The sequence below is a fragment of the Epinephelus lanceolatus genome, chromosome 16 (genome assembly GCF_041903045.1).
Source record: "Epinephelus lanceolatus isolate andai-2023 chromosome 16, ASM4190304v1, whole genome shotgun sequence".
NCBI classification, from domain to species: Eukaryota; Metazoa; Chordata; class Actinopteri; order Perciformes; family Serranidae; genus Epinephelus; species Epinephelus lanceolatus.
Window position 1 is genome coordinate 13,954,523 of NC_135749.1, and position 21,245 is coordinate 13,975,767.

Consider the following 21,245-nt stretch of genomic DNA (forward strand, 5'->3'; position numbering starts at 1 on the left):
GTGAGGAGGAGCAACACGTCTCCGGCTGTTCACTTTTGCATGTGATGCAAAATATTAAAATAACATCATTATAACACAAAAAAACATAAAAATGCGGCGGTAGGCCTAGGCTATAGCCTATACCAAGGAAACATTTTAATATTATTCGAATTTTTAACATAAAAAGACATTAAAAATTCGAATCTGATTTTGGGGGAAGATTGACAGCCCTAGTGGCATCATCGTGTAGACGGCCTCAAGTATCTCGACAGTGAAATGATTGACTCTCTGCTCCTCAAATGGCTCGTCTCAAACCTCGGGTTCTGAGTTTCATTTTCAAACAGGCCACTGCTTTCCACTCAGTCCTCACCCTTTTCTCCTGCAATCTCTTGTTCCTTCCCTATTAAATGCCTCCCTTTCTCTGTCTGTTTCTGTAAGCTCCTGCATCTGTTAAACACACACGTCTAAAATGCAGTTAAGTCTACGTACAACAGTCGGAGAGCCTGTAAAATCCATGAATGCATGATCACACATAGTTTCACACTCTCCATAAAATACTCAACTGTCTCTGTGTTAAGGTAGTCTCAAGTCTGTTCCACTAAATGTCTCAACACTAGTCCTCTGACAAAGTAACGTGTCCCGAGACGTGGCCACGACTTAATAACCGTTTTCATGGAGATGATTATAACAACACATAGGCTGTTGTAAAAAGAAACATTCCCCAATTGCAATGTTGTTCTGAGCTTTTTTCTGTCCTTTCCCTTCCTCTTCTTCCGACCACGTTTGCATTCCTTCTTCCTTAGTCTCTTTCTCACCCTTCTCATTCTCTGTTCTGCTTCACATATTCCCTCATTACCCGCTCCTGCTCTCCCTCCTCTGTACGGGCTGTGTGAAAACAGAGATGCAGACATATACAGTATGTAGGACAATCAGACAGAGAAAATGGGGTCAGCCCTTAACTGTGCAGTACAGTGTTTTGCTCTTAGGTCAGCTGCTTTGAATTTTCAATCTGTCTCTCTGTCTATCTGACACCCTTCTCCCCTTTCTGCATGGTAACAGAAAAGCCAGAGGAGGCCAGATAAAGCCAAGGGAGGCAAAAAAAGAGAGAGTTAGAGAGAGACAGAGAGAGTGTGTGAGGCTGACTCCAGATTAAAAGGACAACATTCTGGGAATTCCTTTCTGCTGAGAGCATCCTCCCCCTCACCAACACCACCACCATCCTCCTCAGCCCTCACTGTTGCTCCCCGCTCTGCTTCAGGGAGGAAATGGCTTCTCCTGCCCCAGAGGACCTCCAGACCTCCTGGGCTGGACCTCCAAGCCTGTCTGAATTGCAACATCCGGACCTGTGCCACCAGTGAACTGTGCATGCACAGCGGAGGAGTGTGACAATGGGGGTGCGTGCATGTGAGTGCGGGGGCGTTTGGTTTGTGTTGTGTGTGAGTACTTGCACGTGACTGAGAGAGCACCTGCTTTTGCCTGGATTCATGTGCTTCAGTGCCAAGTGCTGCGTGTCTGCAAATGTATGCAAGTTATCTGCAGCATGTGTTTGATGTTTAAAGGATAATTCTGGTTTGACTTGTGGTCTTGTTTTCACATCGTGTTGGTCGTATTTCCTGTGCGTAACAACACACTGTACTCACTGGGGGTGGGAATCTCTATGCACCCTCACGATTTGATTCCAATTCAGTGGGCTACAATGGGATTACACAACGATTATCAATGCATAATTTATCTTTTCTCACTGTTTGACTACTTGCTGCTTCTTTTTGGCATTTCTGCTTTATTTTTGATAGTAAATAATAGACAGGAAAGGCAGGGCAAACAAAGGGATGACATGCAGAAAAGGGCCTTAGCCAGACTTGTACACAGGCTACTGCGTTAAGAACTCTGCCTTAAAAGTTCACATGCTACTCAGTGAGCTGGGCACATCTACTTACTACTTTTAAAACACAGTGTATTTGTAATGATCCAGACTTCATAAAAGCTAAAATGCTTACGCGATAGCATTTAAGCTGGGGGTGCAAGTCAGATTGTATCCATCTGCAGTCGCTCTCGCTCAGCTATCCGATTCCAAACTTGAGATGTAAACATAATGCCAGTTGCTTTTCACGAACCAAATGGTTCAACCGTACGAACGTAAAGCCTGGTCTTGATAAATTGCTACAGGGGATCATAATGTTGAGAATTGGGTTTTAAATTTCAGATTATTGGCTTTTCTGCATCGATGCATTATCTTTCAAGTAAGAATCCCAGTGCATCTAAGAATCACTTTTCTGCCCAATCCCTAAAACGTTAACGTTAAACGTACCATTTTAGAGTTTTTAGCCCCTTTTACACCGCCAGATTTTTGGCGAATGTTGGGCCGTTTTGCAGGCAAACTGCGAGCGTTTAAACACACAGAGCCAGACTGGCGAGTTGATTTGAGGTGCCCAATTTTCTGCCTCGTAGGGATAGTCATATTGGCGGAACATTTTTGGTTTAAAAAGAACAAGGTGCCTTCCACCATGGGAGGAGCAGTTGATGACGCCGCACGTGTGAGCTGGCACTGGCAGTGGACTAACAAGAAACAGCTGATAGCAGGAATTAGCGAGCAGCTAGTAGCAAGAGGGAAACGCAAACCTGACAGACACTGGAAAGATGAGCAACTGGGGAGACAGGAGACAAGGAATTGCGCATCCTCCTTGTCCTCGCAAACGAAGAGGCCATTAACCGTCAAATGATGGGAACAGTGAAGGACGGGCCAACTTATGAGAGAATCGCCAAAGGACTGACCAGCCGCGGCTTCCCTCGTCAGTACGTCACGGTTTACGTCATACGCTGAGCTACACATTTTGTTACTTGCTCACACCCCCCATTGCCCCGAAAAAGGCGCATTCTGTATAAACACAAGTAGGTAGGCGGCATTTTGCTGCACTCCCCGATTTTGTTTTTATACTGCCAATGCTGAAAAAAGACTGATTGGGCTTTCCTGCAAATTTGCATAATTCCTATTCAAAAAGGGCTGTCGACTGCCGATACCACAGAGCAACTATTTTATTAAGAGACACCAAGGGAAGCCAAAAACAACCTGGTGAAGAACTGTGACTGTGAAATGAAAATGGCTGACGTAACTTAGGGTGACGTCCAACATGCTGCACAAGATAGGACACAGGAAAAGAAGTAAGAAAGTAATGTTTTTACAGACTGATCCTCGAGGATGCACACGCAATCTACTGCAAGGAGACAGTTAGCCTAGCTTAGCATAAAGACTGAAGACAGGGGAAACAGCTAGCCTGGCTCTGCCAAAAGGTAAAACATCCGCCTTGCAGCACTCTTACGGCTTACAAATTAATACGATCAAATAATGTGTTACTTAGTGAGCGTGAGAGATGCCGGCAGGTGGACTTCTTGGTTTTTGGACAGGGCCAGGCCAGCTGCTTCCCAATGCTCCCAGTCTTTATGCTAACCTAAGCTAATCGCCCCCTGGCAGTAGCTTTATATTTAACAGACAGATGTGATAGTGGTATTAATCTTCTTATCCAACCCTTTGCTGCATGATAAAGCGTATTTCTCAGTATCAGGTATCTAACAGTTCCTTTAATCAGCTGTTTCGTTGACAACCTGTTTGAATTTCTGACCACTTCTGTTTTCTGCAGATTTATGTTGATGAGCTCAACGGTATGATGATCCATAGAAATGTTGAAGTTCAAAAATAGTAGCCAAGTTGTAATAAACTGGAAATATCCTTTAAATAATCGTCTAATTATGTTGAGCTGTTGGGAACCACATCCTTCATGCTTCACCCCCATCCTCCTTGACTCCCAAACACTGCTACCATGACACAAACGTTTTCCTGTCACTCTCGGCGTGGACTTCCGAGGGGGACCTTCACCGTGACCTGATGCCATGAGGATGACTGAAGCCGGGGCTTAAGGCTGCAGCGCCGGAGGCACTGGGGCTGATGGAGCTTGGCTGGGGGCCCGTGTTTACATTCCCTCTCACTGAGGAAGCCCAGGATGAAAGAGCACCACTGCACACACAGACACATACCATCCACACACACATGCACACTCACAGACGAGTTCTTTGGATGCACCACAGGCCAAATGATTGTTGTAATTGAGTCAATAAGAGCAGGATTGGAAGTTTTAACTTTCAGCAATTACTGAATAAAGTGGAATAAATGCGCAGTGCAGCTAAGTCCCTCAGGTAAATGGCTCGACTGTTTCATGCTTTAAGTCTTAAGCTAGAATTTGATTACATTCCTGAGAGCAATCCACCACAAATTAAAGTCTTCCTGCATGAATCTAAGGAAGGACAGCGGATAAAGGCTGCAGAGTGTATAAGCAGGCCACATATGGGAGAAGGAGAGCGGATGTTATAATAATAATGTGAGCAAAACTATGCACTCTGAGAGTACAGTGAAGCCGAGGCTGTAATGTTGTGTCTCCAGAGAGGCCCCATTCGAAGCTCTAGCAGTCAGCCATGTTGTAAACACCATTATTTCACTCCTCCCTCACTTTCCCTCTCTCTTTCTCTTGTTCGGCAAAAAGGACAATTTACAGTCCTTATAATACAGCTGCAGCAGGCCAAGAAAGGAAATAAGGAGGGAGAGAAGGAGAGAGGTGGAGGCTGAGGGAGGGACAGACAGAGCTACGGGGCTAGAAAGAAAAGTGCAAGAGCAGCACACAAACTGTATACAGTAAAACAGAAAAAAAAAGAGCCACTACAACTGTTGCCAAAGTATGCACAGTGTACAGGAATGCAGTATGGGGCCCTCGGCGAGCGAAACAAAGACAGCACAGTCAGTGGCTCTCTCTCCCCAGTGCTACCACATCCGCACATCATTAGCTGGAAAATTCCTGATATATGCTGTAATTTTTTCTCTTTTTTTCCCCTCCTCTTCCTCTTGCTGCTGCTGGTACAGACAAGGCTTTAATATCCAGATGCCGGTGTGCGCGGCTGTGTGCACACGCACCGTACACACACCGGTCCGAACCCCCTTTTCCCCACCTGGAGCACTGCCAAGAGACCATCAACAATTAATGCAGTGAAGTGCAGAGGAGTGTGTGTGTGTGTGTGCAGGGGGGTGCTACCGCTGCTCTTTCGGACACACTTAAATGGGGGTGCACACAGGAAATATTAAATATAAGACCTGCATTGTGCACGTGAGGGTGAGTGTGCAAACATTAATAACAATGTGATTGTCTGCCTTTGAATGTGTGTGTACAGAATATCCCTGTTCATATACGTGTATGTGAACTGTGTGTGTGTATGTGTGTGTTTGCTTATGTCAAATTGAGGCCAGCCCCTTTGCTCCAGCCGGCTGCAGTCAAAGCATAGAGGACGACTTTTCCTTTTTTTCCCATGCGGAGCTGTTTGAGGAGATATCTAAACATTCCCAGAGTGCGCTGCACGTGCTCTCCTTCGTGCAGCGCAAGGGTTTTCCCCCTCCTCCCTCTCCCGGCCACTGCCTGCCTGCCTGCCTTTCTTTCGGTCTGTCCAGAGTAGAAACACATTGTCTGGCAAAAGAGGAGATTCGCAGACACACGACGGTCCAGTTCATCCTTGGTCATCGCTGAGAAATGTCTGTTTCATCAGCGTCTGTTCCTGAACTCTTCGGCACCACTAGTGACAGTGCACTACGGATGCTTGCACGTCGCAGTCGAATAATCGATTACTCACTGGACAGAAAATTTGTTGGCAATTATTTTGATCATTTAAGAATTGTTTTAGTCATTTTTTTCAAGCAAAAAAGCCAAACATTTGCTGATTTTACACCTCGTAAATATGAGAATTTGTTGCCTTTCCTTGTCCTATATGCTAATAAATGAATAGCTATTAAGTTTTGGACCACTGGTCGAATAAAACATACAATTTGAAGAAGTCACCTTGGGCTTCGGGAAATGACACATGGCATTTTCACAATTTTCTGACATTTTATTGCATTGGTAAGAGGTTTACTTTTAATCATCTCCTTCAAACTGTTAAATAGAGCTTCATATTAACGAAAGGCCAAAAGCAAAATTATCAAGATGCATGCGGTTTGCTGACGTGAAGACATCTATCAGCTTTATCACCACTATCTTGTGAGATCATCGTAACTTGCGAACACACCAATCCACACTTTCCCTTTACCGACACCCACAGATTTTAACTCGCATACACAGTCGAACGAGGGCCCAAAAATAGACACACTTCTCAAAATGAAAATACAAATCCAGTGTGAAGAGTCGCGCCGCTCTTGAAAGCTTTGTAATGTAAAAGCCGGTCTGCTGTCGGAGCGCGGGCAGGAAATCTGGTTTCAATTTGTTTAATGTCGTCTGAGATATGGGTGTCTTATTCTGGTAAGCTTAGTGGGAGGGCTGTGAGCAGAGGAACTAGGGGGGGAAGGATTGGGAAAATACCTTTGATCAGGTAACAACTTCACTCCTCTGCATGTCCCCAACAGCAGAGTTTACAGGAAACTGACAGACTGACTGACAGATGGTGTTAAAAGAGGCTATTTTTAAAAAGGAAAATTAAAAAGGGGAAATTATTTCACTGCAAAAAAACTGCAAAGCACCAGGCTTTAAGAGTCATACAATTCCTTTTGGTTACTGTGTAACGCAATAACAAACTCAAGATAAGCAAACAAAAAACACTTGTGCCACTAATAAGCTGATCCTGTCATCTCCTGTGAACTACGGCAACCCCTCAGTTTATTTTGTTTTTGAACTCTAAAAACACAAATTCAACAACAAGTATGAACACAAAGGGCTGGTTGGCATTCCCCATGAGTTTTCCAGATCTAATTTAGCAGGCAACGATATGCGCATGACATGCATGACAGTGGAAGGAAATGGGTTTCATGGGACCATCCTGTCAGCCTTGTATTGCAATTGTTGCTACTGTGGCTGGTGAGGATGAAAAAACCATCGAGGTCAGGTTACTACAAGTTATCTGTTTGGAATCAGCACTCGACACAACCTTTACTCCTCTGACACAGTCACAAAAAAATCCTATCCTACCGCTAAACCAGGAGGCGTTGATGGAGCTAAAAGTTCCTCGCCAAGTTAGGCTATGTCCACACGTACAAGGGCTTTTCGTCTGCTACTGGTTTATTTTTTAAACATCATATAAAAAACTCATATCGTGATACTTGCACTATTTTGACTTGAGCATGTTGACGTCATACTGTTACCCACGGCAACAACAAGCATGGCTGAAAGCAAATTTATTAGTGACTCCGCAGTGGTTCCAAAAAGAGGAGCAGCTTCGGTAGCGTGGAATAAACTGTGGCATCCTGAAGGTTTTATGAACTGCCCCGGACTTCTCAGACTCTTTTAGTGACTTACCGCTTAGAAGGAACTCAGTCAGCGGCTCCTCTGGCAGCAGCACAGCGTCTCTCCCTCTCTTCTCTCGCCATGCGCACATGGGTATCAAGGTCTTCAAGTGATTTTGTCATAAACCTTTGGTAATGTAAACCTACGTGCTGCTCGTGGCTCGACAAAAAACTACATATGTGTTGCGTAACAGCCTGTCACAGGTTACAGCATGATGACTAGAGGAGAGATAGCAGAGCATAAAAGGTCCAGGTGGGAAAAAAGCAACTCAATCATTTATGATTTTGCCAAAAAAAAAAAAAAAGAGGAAAATCACCTTTTGATTTATATCTATAGATCCCAGGAGACATTTTTATTTTGTATTTGGGAGCTGTTTAAACGTGTAATTTGTGATAGATTCTATTTTGTTGAATTAATTGTATTGTAACAGAATCTGAATCTCACTCTGAGTTGCTGCTGATTTTGTTTTAGGGCCATATTTCCCGCCCCTATCGTCTGCACACAAACTGCATTTAGGGCACTGAAAACGCATCTTTTGCAAAAACGTGAAGATTTTAAGAAACTCCTTTTTCAGTTTTGCAGTGTAGACAGTTTTTTGGTTTTTGACAGGTGTGAGGCAAAATTTTGCGCAAAGGCAGATGTGACCAAAATAGTACTGGCCCTGTTGAATCTTAATATCAACAACAGAGATCCTTTGGGCCCTAACTTTTTCTCAGAGTAACGAGCTAATGCTTATTTTGAGTCTTTGATTGGATGAGTCCAAGTCAAATACTGACATTTATTTCTAACTTGTTAAATATCTCGCAGGGTCTTTGATCAAACATGTCCAAATGTTATAAATTTGGATGTTAATAAGTCATGTTTTAACACTGACTTATACAAAGGAATCTCAACCAAAGTCTCAGGGTTTTATTTTGCTGTAGCATTTATCACCAAATTCAAGCAAAATCAAAAGAAATGTTTTTCCCCTAAAGCACTTTGGCAGAAATGGGATCTCAATGAGATGGACAGAAAAAAAAGACCCCTCTCGCTCTTTTCTGGCATGTCAGATTAACCCATCAGCTTTTCCCATCTGCCTGTCACTCACGGCAGTACAATGAGCCTGTAGCCAGACTGGGGTCATTAAAAAACCATCAACAAAGCAACGGACCTCCTGGGACTGCCAGGGGCAGCCTAATCTGGACCCCAGTACCAACCCAATGGGTGGTCTCCCTCCCTCTCTCTGCTCCCTCTCTCTCTCTTTCGGGGAGAGTGAAATATGTGCAACATGGTAGGTGGGTGATGCCGATGGGGCCATCAGTCACACGCAACCATGCATGTGCAAATGCAGCCAGACTCACACGTTTTTGTACACACACGCACAAACCACATTTTTTGTCAATGACACATTAACAACGCGGCGTGTTGCTAGGTGAGAAAGCAACTTCATCACAAAAAGAGAAGTTCAAGCAATGCTGGTAAATCATCAGCAGAAAGTACAAGAGTGCTACTTTCAGTTAGCGACACTGGGAAAAGAAAACGAGGAGCAAAGGGGCTCTTTTTGACGACTTTATGCAAATGATCACTTCAGCCATCTTGTCATTCTAGAAGTGCTAAATGAATCACTTTGAAAGTGAGAGAGAAGTGTCTTGTTCGCTTAAGCAACGGCAGTTCTCCAAAGCCCATCTGTCTGCCAGTAACGGTGGCATTAGGTGACTAAATAAGCAACTGCTGCTCTGTTGGGCAAAGGGGAAGATCCTCTTAAATGCTGTGTGTATTTGTGTACATGTGCGCCGCATACAGTGTAGATTATCTGCTTTTATTAGCAAGAGGAAATACTGAATGGATGAGTGGAGACTGTGCGTGTGTGTGCGTGCGTGTGTGTGTGTGTGTGTTTACATGTGTGTCTGTGTGTTGGACTGATAGGGGGATTCCAGACACACAAACACTCTTCTAGAACCAAAGATCCCGCGCTCTCTACGCTCCAGCGCATGCATGCACTTACACACACCCTCCATATCATTTTTTTGTGGCCCAATCTAATATATTTATATATAATCTAAAGACCCAAGACAGGAAATGAGTGTGTGAGTGTGAGCACACACACACACACACAGTCAGAGCCGCTCTGTGTGCATGAGTAGTTTCGGGGACTTGATATTTGCAGTTCATATTGAAAGGTGAATTCCCAGTTAGGTATTCTACCCTCGACAGAAAGTGTCCCAGTCTAGTCATAAATAAAGGTTAACATCTACACAGAGACAAACCCTCCAGTGAAACCACAAACACACTGAGTATTGTAACACTATGCAAATTCTTTGGTTAGGTACGTCTTCCTCTGACTGTTAACTATGTTTTATCATCATTAATCTAAATGATAAGTTATAGAAATAACTAGAGGAAATACTGACTAGTTTTATCTGAATCATAAAAAAAATACCCTTCGTAATAATACTAAGAAATGGCAGTTTAGAGCCTGGACGACAGTCACACATTACTCAAACTGAGAAAACACTTATAAGGGGAAAAAAAGGCCTGAATTTTGAAGCTTAATCAGTCCACCGACCGATGACAAACTGTCCTGACATTTCCAGCACAGACATTTATCAGTATTTCCTAATAACTGCAGTGTGAACAATGAGAGCTCCTGTTGACTTATTGATAACTTTATCATTAGATTTCAGTCAAAAATCAAAATAAAGTTCGACAATATTCCACTTCATCTTAATTAACGTTACATTTTCTGTGATGTATGGCGTGGTTTCCTGAGAATAACGAGAGGGTTTATAAAATAATAAGCATGATATAACAATTTTTTTAAGTAGCCCACAGTGACTACTTTTCCTTGTGTGCCAAGAAATAAAGTATATATACACGTCAGCTCGAAGGGAGGAGCACCTGCTTGTGTCCACTAGCCTGGTAATCCCTTGTGGTGCAGTCACACCAGCGCAGACATGTGTGTGGCTCTATTCTGATGCTGAGAGCAGAATAAAAGTTTGCATTCTTTCCCAAAGTTTGTTTATATTTTCCTTACATGGGCGGATGCAGAACGACTGGATGAGCCTGAGTTAAACGTTCCCATGAGCTTTGCTAACTTGGCATGATGAAAAAAAAGAAGCTGTGTGGCCTTCACCTACAACCCTCATCCTCCTTCCTATCACTTCGGTGCCCCGTCGGCAGACTGGGTGAGTAACACTGCTGTTTATTTTACATGGTATTTCATATCAGTGTTGAAGCACACTGGGTGATGTCAAACCACTGTAGACAACGTTTTGTCTGTGCGTTGCACCGCCGCTCAACTCTCTGTGATTATATGTCACTATCTACACACAGCAGTTTGACGCCTCCAAAATGGTGCAAACACAACGCAGAAATTATTTTAAAACTGACGAGACGGCACACACCTGAAGTTCATCTTTGACGAGACCTACATAGAAGAAACAGGCGATATCAAACAGCAAGTGAACCTGAGGGGTCCAGACTGATTATCAAACCAGCTTAAGGCATGGCTGCATAGATCTGTGTGAATGTGAAGCAGTTCCGAAACCCTTCTCTCATGAACACAGGCTTATAACAAGGTGCCGAGCTACTGCTGCTGGCTACCTTAATCTTAGAAGTCTCATCTCTCCCTATTTCCAGCTCGTCCAAAGACTCCTTTCAGTCTCCCTCTCTATTTTATCTGGTCATCAGAGCCCACAGCTCAACAGTTGGACATCAAAGCACCGACAGTGGAAAAGGGAGGGGTGTCTGTCTCTCCTCGTCTGTCCCATCCCTGTCTGCAGCAGCCACTGAGGGATTCCTGAGACGGACCACGGGGGCCCTTGGCTCTCACTTTACACAGAGAAACCCTATCATTTGGCCCAGCGCTGCAGAGCTACCCGCTGATGCCCTGTGAGTGCCCGCTACATCACATTAGACGCTTTCAATCCGACTCTCAGGGGATGGGAGGGCAGTTCAAGGCAGTGTGTGTGCGAGGGTATGTGGGTGTGTGTCTTGCTCTATCAAAAAGCCTTGGTGGCAATGACGGCGTGAGTTTGAGTGGCGCATTAAAAGATAAATTTGAAAATGATAAAAGCGTACGCGATGTGCAGAGACATGCACACTTGCAGGTGTGCACCCCCACACTAGCTTAACTCTTCAGACTTTATACAAAGATCCAACAGCTGCCATTTGCTTTTTTTGGTTACACGCCGTACTTGTTTGAAAAGAAGAAGCAAGTAAGTGATGATGGAGTGAAAAATGGAAGTGTGCGGGTTTCGAGGAAAAAAGGAAGGCGGGACGAGGGTATAGGTTTGTTATTCTTTCCCTTATTTTGCTGATATTTTCATAATTTGCTGGGGATTGTTTTTTGGTTCTGTCTCTTTTTGGTAACGTGTATGTTCGCTTTAAAAGAAAAAGAGATAGATCTAAATTTTAGGAGGAACAATTTCAGCTTTATAGGCATACTAAGCAAGAATTGTTGGCTACTATTTGTGAACAATTCAAAGGTGAATTTTCGTAGCTACCTCTTGGATATGTGCGATAATGCAACTGGTTGCTATGTTTTTATAAAGCTCCAACCTCACCTACGCACTGTGCCGAGGGACGCCTCGAACACAGGAAAATAAAAATAAGAAAATACAGCCAAAGGGCAGAGTCCCTGCAGATACACACAACGCCAAACACTTCTAAATGGTCATAAGTGATGATTCAAGACGGATCATTTTTGTCTTTAAGGAAAATCCTGCATAATATACCTTTAAATTTTAAGAAAGTACTTCAATATATCGTGTGAGTATCTGCTGACAGAGACTAGATTAACAGTAAGAGGTACAGTCTGGCACGGAGATTCTGAACACAAGACTAAGAATGCAGATAAATTACTTAATCTTCACCAATAAGTAAACAGAGCCCAAATCTATTTGCACCAGGGCTTGTCTCACATGACATCACAAACCAAGACAATGATATCATGAAATATTCCTCTATCCAAGTCTATTTATGTCTATGACCCAGTTAAAACATCCTGTGACCCACTTTTGGGTCTCTATTCATCAGTCGTGAACTTATGGTGTTGGGAGTGTTTGTTTTGAGTCACTCTGTTGTAGAGAACGATTAGATGAGCCCCACTGAGCTCAGACACACAACTCACCACAGAGGTGAGTGCCATCTGGAAGCTGTAGATGCGGGCGAGACCAAAGTCGGCCAGTTTGATCTGTCCTCCGCTGGTGACCAGGATGTTCTGGGGCTTCAGGTCACGGTGAACCACGCGGTGCGAGTGCAGGAAGTCCAGCCCCTGGAGCAGCTGGTACATCATATCCTGCAAGACGACAAAACAGACAGGACAAAGAAAGAGAGGGGGTGGATGTTTTTGTAAACATGACAAGGACAGAGATTTGATACGATAAAGTTGAAATTAGGATGATGTAAGCTTTGGGATAATTGAGTCCTGACAAGGTTTAAAGGGACAGTTTACCCAAGAATCAAAAATATATAATTCTCCTCTTACCTATAGAACTATGTGTCAGGCTAGATTGTTTTAATGCGAGTTGCGAGTTGAAATATCGGCCATAGAGATGTCTGCCTTCTCTTGGATACAATCAAACTAGATGGCTCTCTCTTTGTGGCGCTCAAAAATAAGATAACCCACACAATTTTACGCAGGAACTATCTTCTTTCTACTGAATGACACCCGCCAACTGCATCACTGCAAAGAAGGAAGTGTGCACCTAACATCACTGAGGTAGCCAATGTTACAGCTCAGCCGAGGAGGACGCCATTAATGTGTACATCTCGCACTGCCATGAGCACCAGCCTTTCTTCCGTGAGTAGATGCACAATTCCTTTATCTTGAGTACCCGGGTCAGGGTTTCTGGGAGGGGACATTGCTGTTGACTGTTTCATATGTAGTTTTTTTTGCCGCTTTGTGCAACACAAGCCGAGTGTCACCTAGTTCCATTATATTCAAGAGAAGGCAGATATCTCTACCGCTGATATCACCAACACTCTGCAAATCAACAAAACAATCTACACTGCAAAATATGTATTTTTGACTTTGGGGTGAACCGTTCCTTTAAATGTTAGGTGACATTTAGCGACCAGCGCAGACCAAATGGTTAAAGTTTGATTACATTTTCCGTATTTTGCGCAGAATGACTGAATCACACCTGATTGATCTGATTTCCAAAGTAGTTTCGCTATTATTGTACTTGCAAAACTGCCAAAGACAGATGGCCTCCCACACTTCTACATCAACATTTTAATTCATTCCTCTCTCAAACAAGGCAACAAAAGGCCTGAATGACAGGACCCTGCAGTGAGAAGTTAAGTATAAAGGCTGAGACATTGTGGTATGGAGGGAGTTAACTGGAAGAGGCCTGTGTCTTTTCTTGTCGACTGTGGCAGATGTTTGATAACTGACACACGATAGAAGCAGAGAGAGGCCCAGCGCTGCACAAGCATGGATCTCTTTCTCTCAGCAGCTGTCCTGCTCGAGTTAATTGGCGCTTGTTCTCTTTTTATGCCCAAAAGCTGACCTCAGAAATGGCCATAGGCACCGCATCCATGACACACGGGCAAAAGTAACACGAATGAACTGTGTCGGAAACCAGCTTGGACTTGTTCTCTTCAAACCGTAATACTCTCAAACAGGTCCTGCACCTGTAAACAAATAACAAGTCATTACAAGGGATTGTGGCTGGGTGGTTTTGGCAGAGCTATGATGTGGATTGTTGTTGATAAAATAAAGTCTAGGGAGAGCTGTTTCAGCTTCAGGCCAGATTAAAAAAAATGTCTGTGGGTAAAAACGTACGTCTCCGCAATCACTGTGTCTGACAGAAAATCAAATGCAGTAAAGGACAAGGACACATAGTAAAATGCGGTGATGCTGGTGGCAATGTGTTGCATCCTAGCGGGTACAACCCCCCCCCTCCAAAACACACACACACTCCCTCCTATACACACACACATGCCCCCTACGCACACCCCCAAAAGCCTCCGCCAAGACCTCACAAGTGACATGGACCTGAGCCCGCAGCTCTATTCACTGGCCGACCAGCTGGTGAGTGAGTCAAAGGGGTCTGCACACTCAAGCAGAAAACATTAGCAAACGGCGCGGGGCTGGCTGCTGTGCTGGCCATAGAGGAGGAGACAGGACGCCTCATACAATATGTGGAGATGGGGAGTGATGTGTGTGTTTGTGTGTGTGTGTATACACACACAAACTGGGTGTCCCTCTGGGTCTGTGTTAACATAATATGTGTGTATCTACATTTCCATTTGTGTGTGTGCACCTCAGACTGTGTAAGGGTGCATCAGTGTGTGTGTGTGTGTGTGTGTGTGTGTGTGTGTGTGTGAGCATGCACGTGTGTGTGTGCCCTCTGACCAAGGGCAGGCAGGATGCATAAACAGACCTTCCTTTCTACATCTCCATCCAGCCATGACCCAGCGAGGAGGGCAGCAGACAGACAGGGCCATAGGAGACGAGAGGCAGGCAGTTGGTTATTTTGCGAGTGTGTGTGTGTGTGTGTGTGTTTGGAGGGGGGTTGACACAATAGCATGCCCCCCCCACCCATCAGTTCCTCTCCGCTTTAAATAGCCATTTCATCATGCTTCCTTTCAGCAGCATTTCCTAGTAAACACTAATTATCTCAGAAGTGTGACTCTTGGACAAACACACAAACAATCTTGGCCCCTTTGGCCTGAGTGCCATCTTCTCTGCTGTATCAATTACACTCACAACACACTGAGTAGTGAAAAATATTCCAACTATGTTCAACAGCGTACCTTGCTGCAGTGCCAATATAAAAAAAAACACCAAGTTTAGAAGTTAAAATCCCCAAATTACTGCTGCCACAAGGTTTAAGCCCACATGTGGCCGGGAGAGCAACGGTGAGCCTCGTCTTTGCCTCACACAAAGTTGATTTCAGCAGTAATAAGGCTCACGAGTTGCTCAACACATAACTGTCTTCAACTGGCAGCACTTTGACCTTCAAAAACCCCACCAGCAACTTGGCCAAGAGGAAACAAAAATCACACAAAACGGCAACAGATCTGACCCTGAAAAAGCAGGAGGAGCAGGAAAAAAGTAGTCAGCCCTCTGCGAGATGCAGTCAAAACATGGCTTTCTGAGTGCGCCTCCTTTTCTAATGCAAATGCACCAGAGGCAGCCATATTGTTTATTGTAGCTAGGCACAATATGGGACATCTGCCGGTTAGCGTTAGTGTAATTCCCTCCCCATGCTTCATTAACCTCCCCCTTTATGGGCCCAGAGAATGGAGTTGTGGAGGCTTGGACGGTGGCGGCGGAGGAGGGTGGGTGAGACCCAAGCGCTGGCCCGGCTGAGGAGCACTGGGGCTGGGGCAGCCCGGCTCCTTGATGTCCTTCCAGCTCATTTGATTCCTGGAGGAGGACCTCTTTCATCAATGACCATGTGGTGGGTCTTGAGTCTGAGTAAGGCTGAGTGGGTGGTGGAGGGTGGGGGCTGAAATGGACAGGCTGGGGTGGGGTGGGGTGTCTGGTGCTGGGGGTGGATTGGGTTTGAGGAAAACTATGCCTGTTCCTTTTTAGTTTAGGGTCTATGGCTGAGGGTGTTTGTCTTTGGTTTAGGGTATTCAAGGGTGACACTCTTGAATAGGTAAGCCTTTAATGAGACAGACACAGGTGTGCTAAACTTGGGATTCACGATCTGGTGTCATTTGGTATATTGCCGGGGGCAAATTGAGTTGCTGGGAAGGGGGGGCATTTGGGGGGGTTACTGCGCAGTGTCCACTGTCCTAGAAATAACAGGGGATGGTGCCTGTGTCATCTTGTCACTCCATCATTGTCCTTTTGTCCCCTCCAGGCTCCAGCTGTATGGGTGTTAGGAGAAAGCAAAAGAGGGAGGGGGGCCTTGAGGGGTCAGTATGCTTCAAACGAAACGCTCGTTGGGTCGTTGAGTGGCATCGGAAACCTCCTCCCAAAGCTTTTCCCATGTCAGAATTGGTAGGGGGCTGCTGCCAACAATTTTTGTTACTTATCAAAACTGACAATGTGACAAATAAGCCCACTTCATGTAGCAGCTGGCCTGGTGTGCAGACAGAAGGATTTGAACTTCTTGAATGTTTCTTTGCACAATCAAATGCAACATGATGGACGCCTGTCAAAAATAGTGACTGGCTGTCGAAAAGTGTGCACTGTCATCCCCATATCAGCGATTATTGCGTCTCACCACTTTGTGTGACAGCAGGCCACGTCCTCGAGAGCGGCCTTCCAGAAAGATATAAACGCCAAGGCAAATTACGCAAAATGGTGATCAATTATTCATCTGTCAATTTCTGTTGATCGAGTAATGAATAATCTTTTAAGCATCAGTTTACGCACTAATAGTCATATCCACACCTCATGAACAATCAAATGACTCCAGCTAACATTTCCCTCCAATATCAACTATTTGCTAAGATCATTATTTTCATATCATCATCATCAATATCAGAAAACAGTGCAGAGCCAAAGCGGCATATTTAAATTGTGTCTGGCCAACAGTGCAAAACCAAAAGATATTCACTTTACAGTCAAATAAACAAAGACAGCTACTATTAAATTAATCTGCAACTAATCTGAGAACCGATCATTTGGTTTGAGTGATTTTTTAAAGAAAAAAAAGTCTAATTTCTATGATTACAGTTTTTTAAATGTGAATATTTTCAGGTTTCTTTACTCCTCTTTGAGAGTAAACTGAATATCTTTGGGCTTTTGGACAAAACAAGAGACATAAAGATGTAATCTTGGGCGTTGGGAAACACTTTCTGACATTTAAAGCCCAAACAACTAATTGTTTAATTTAGAAAATAACTGGCAGCTTAACAGAAAATATCATGAGTTGCAGCCCTAAAATGCAGTGTCATCAGCAGTCATAGGTTTTCATGTGAATGTGTAAGACTTACAGAAGTACAACACTTGAAATCTAACATCATGATCAACGCAATGATCACTGCCCTGAGATATCCATAGAAACCACAGCACCATACACTGTATCAGCGTCAGTAGAAACCCTGGGAAAGCCTCAGGTGTGTTCGTGACTCGTCTACACTTGCAAAGCACCCCACCAGCATTTCTGCTCCACACAAAACTTTCACAGGTAAACCTGGCCCCCAGGGTGAAAACCAACGGTTGCTCCAGAACTTCTCTGTTTCAAATATGACACTTAAAACTCTGAGGCCCCTCTGTCCAAAAATAGAGATACAGTATATCTCTCTAATATTGCACACGATACATTTACAGACCTTGGGGTGAAACGCGATAGAGATTTTTTAAAAAAGGTGTGAGTGTGGGAAAGAGTAAAACAAAAGGAGACAGTTACAGAGGAAAGTAGCTGGCGACACGTCCATTTCCGGCCTTTTGGCGAAGCGTAAATAGACACTCAGTGGATTTATTTAATGGGAGAAATTGATAGTGGTCGGGGTTTTGAATGTTTGCAGTAGAAATGGTGGTATAAAGGTTGAACTACTGTGGAGTACAATTGTTAGGACTTAGACAAAGTTTCTTGCACACGCTTTTTCCTCTGTCTCCATCTGTGATGCAGTGTAAACTTGGAGGGAGAGGGCAGAGTGAAAATAGAGAAGCCGAGGAGCCTCTAATTTGGAGCCCATCTGCCACATGTGCTGCCCTTCAAAATGCTCCTGTACCTCTGATGTTGGAGGGGACTGCACTCTGTCCTCTGTGTCTGTGGCCAAGGAAACTCACTCACTACCGTACAGACGCGGCTTTGGTCATGTGGTGTTCAAGCCACAGAGTATTAGCAAATCACTTCCTATATATTTCAAACAGGAACTGGAAATAATATGTCAAATTAACTTCTTAAATGTTTTGGAATTTGTCTGGGAATATTAACATGTACTCCACAAGTTGCACTCACATTGCTCTGCAATAGACAAGTATGCCTTTCTTTTTCTGGGGTGTCACATTCAATGTCACAAATGCAAAAACAGGGTTAGTGAGCAGCAGAAAGCAGCATGGAGGCCAGTGAAAACGTTGCAGCGGTTATATCTTTAGTTTCTTTTCAAATCTGTGCTGACTAGTTTGGAGCAATGTTGGCGCACTGCTTGGATGGTGACAAAGTTTGCACACCCACCGAGGTGTCATGTTCCCATCTAAGCCAGTCAGAGCTTGAACCAATCAATACCTGTGATTACTGTAGAGTCATTTGCCCCAGAAGTGACAGCCAATTTTAACCTTTCCCACTAACGACACACGCCAGATGTTAGTGGGTTTTGTAGTCTTAAGATAACAGTGGTTACCTTGATGGTCTCGGGTGGTACTCCGGGGTCAGGGGCTTTTTCCAGGTAGGTGGTCAGGTCCTGATCCACGTGCTCAAACACCAGAGTGAGCTTGGTTTCCCGGTCAGTCCGAGAGACTGTACACACATCAAACAACCTAGAAACAAGAGGAACAGGTGGAGGAGATCAATACAATTGATTTAGTGGGGTCCGCTTAGCTCAGCAAGCTGCAACTAAGCTCCTGACTACAACTATTGAGCGGATATCTCACAAGTCTGTTGTTCTGTTTGCATTTTCTTTCTTTCTGTGCACTCATTCACCATCTCCCTCAAAATGAACACTCAGCTTATTATATAGTGAGTAGTAAATTAAGATTTTGACTTTTTAGTACCACTTTTATGGACACAACAGTTTTGGTTCTACTGTGTAAGGCTGTTAAATTCACTCCATATTATATAATGTAATAAAGTAAACAGTGCACTTAGGGAGTGCTTTCATACACAGCAAACTAGACATGTGAAACACAGGTGTAACTAATGACATTAATAATGACTTGTGACTTACTGGAACACCTTAATGTAATGGAGCCTCCGTTAATGTTATTAGTTATGCCTGTATGCAAATGACTGCATGAGTAAAGAGTCTTATGACACAGCACAAAGAAGACAAAGGGGATGCACACTGTTTTTTCTTTTGTGGAAAAGGACAGTCTTCCAATAAAACCTCATCAGCTGAGAGTTTAAGTGTCTGCGTTGTGGCTGGTCAGGAAAGCATCATCCATTCTCGCACATTAAATCTTACGCCAAGAATCTGAGGCTGAACTCTAGGCTCCTGGTTATCCTACAGAGTCCTGAATTATGGTGTGCTGCAGGACACCCAGATAACACTGTGTCAGGTTACCCTTAAAAACTACTTCTCCTCGAAGCTTTTGAAGATTCGAGACAATCGAGTCCCAAACACCAGCGCTTAAGGTTGTGTTTCACTAGGCAACAAACTAAGGCCAAGAATCCAGATTATGTCGGCGGACCTGCCAAGGCAGGCTTTGGTGAAAAGCTGAAAAAAAAGCTATCCAGTATGTCCTCTTCAAAGAGCTGGGGACCACAAGCAGCATTCCTCAACCAGCACTATGACAACTCCTGATGCTCTATGGGGAGTCGAGTGGACCCTGTGTGCAGCCGCTGCAGAGGCAGCATCATCAACAACACGGGAGACGAAGGGAGTCGTGATGGATCTCCATCAGGCACGTTGTGTTGGGTTACTGTCATCGCAGCACTTCTAAAGTACACCATTATTATCTTTGAGTAAATGTGAGTGAGCCAATGAAGTGTTGAATAGTCATGACCGCTGTGTACCAACTTTGACTTCCAACCTCAAATGCAAAGATTGGTGGGATTAGAGTAGATATTGACACCGAAGATTCATAGTGATCCTTCACAATGTCATGTCAATATTTTGATATTATTTTCAGTGCATGTGCTGCTAGATTTCAAACTAACTAATCTACATAAGCCGTTTAAAATCGAAGCGTGGAAAGAAATGACTAAATCTCTCCGGAAACGCTTTCATTCCTATCCAACGGGGCACCGTGTATCCCTGCCAACACCCTTGTAATCAGCAGACTTGGAAACGCTGCAGTGAGCGAGAGGCGATTCATTCAAGGTATTAGTACTGTGCATGATGTCACAAAATAGGCGACGCCCTCCTCTCCAAGCGCTGGGGTTAAACGCCCCTCACAGCTCGATTGTTGGGCTACAATGGGGGCTCTCAGCAGACACTGAACATATGGAATGAATAATGGGCCTCATTACAAACATCCAGGGGTTGCCTGGAGTCACACAGAAGGCCCACAATGCACCCTTCCTGGCCTGCGCTTGCTTTGCCTCGCTGGTTTGCTAAACTGGAGGATGGTGAAGTCCCTGAAGAGCTGATAGTTTGCACTCTTGAACTGATTTATTGCAACAAATGCTACTGCATGTTGAGCCTGTGCTCTCACAGCAGTGCGCAAAGTGTGTTTGACCACTAAATAAAACTGAGTAAAGAAAACTTTATACCCGCTGACGTATTTGTCTTCAAGTGAGAACAAAACCTATTGTGATCCCATTAAGAGAAAACCATAACCATTATCCTCCATTATTCATTTATACGCCGGGGAATTATTGTTAGAGGCACAAGGGCAGTAGCCAGGCTTCTGAAAACATACATTTAGAGCTTCCTCTTCAATCCCAAAGCGCTCAATATTCCATGATTTAAAAACAGTGCCAAGGTCCGACCTTGGCTAGTGCCAACACATGACGCAGTATCTGAGTGCTGACCTCTGAGTAAACAATTCATTACAAAACTGAAAGAAAATGTGCTCTGTGTGCCGAGCAGAGAGGAGGACAACAACAAACTGGGCTGCCTTTAAAATGGCTATATTCACTAGAGCCAGCATGACTTAAAGTAACTGAGCTGGGAGAGCAGCAGTGTCTTGCTCAAGGGCACTTTGACAGCATAGAGTATACTGATTATATTAAATGCATCAAACATGTGACATGCTTTTTTTGTTACATACTGTATTCTAGAGCTGCAATGATTAGTCTAATAATCAATTAGTCCATTGAAAGAAGATTGTTCAGTCATTTGTCGAGCAAAAACATCACATTTGCTGCTTCCAGCTTCTTAAATGTGAAAATTTGCTGCTTGTCTTTGTCATGATAAGGTAAATGAAGAAGGTCTCCAGGTATTGGACTGTGGGCTGGCCAAAAGAAG

General features: G+C 44.1%; 1 protein-coding gene across 2 annotated transcripts in view; it reads right to left on the reverse strand.

Moving 5' to 3' along the window:
• cdk6 (cyclin dependent kinase 6) overlaps positions 1-21,245 on the reverse strand; it is a 42,887-nt gene that overhangs the window by 18,382 nt on the left and 3,260 nt on the right. For both annotated transcript variants that reach the window (XM_033637283.2, XM_033637284.2), the window contains 2 exons: positions 18,519-18,654; positions 12,394-12,561 (listed from right to left, as the gene is read on the reverse strand). In XM_033637283.2, coding sequence (XP_033493174.1) covers positions 12,394-12,561; positions 18,519-18,654 — 304 coding nt within the window. The remainder of the gene's footprint in view (positions 1-12,393; positions 12,562-18,518; positions 18,655-21,245) is intronic.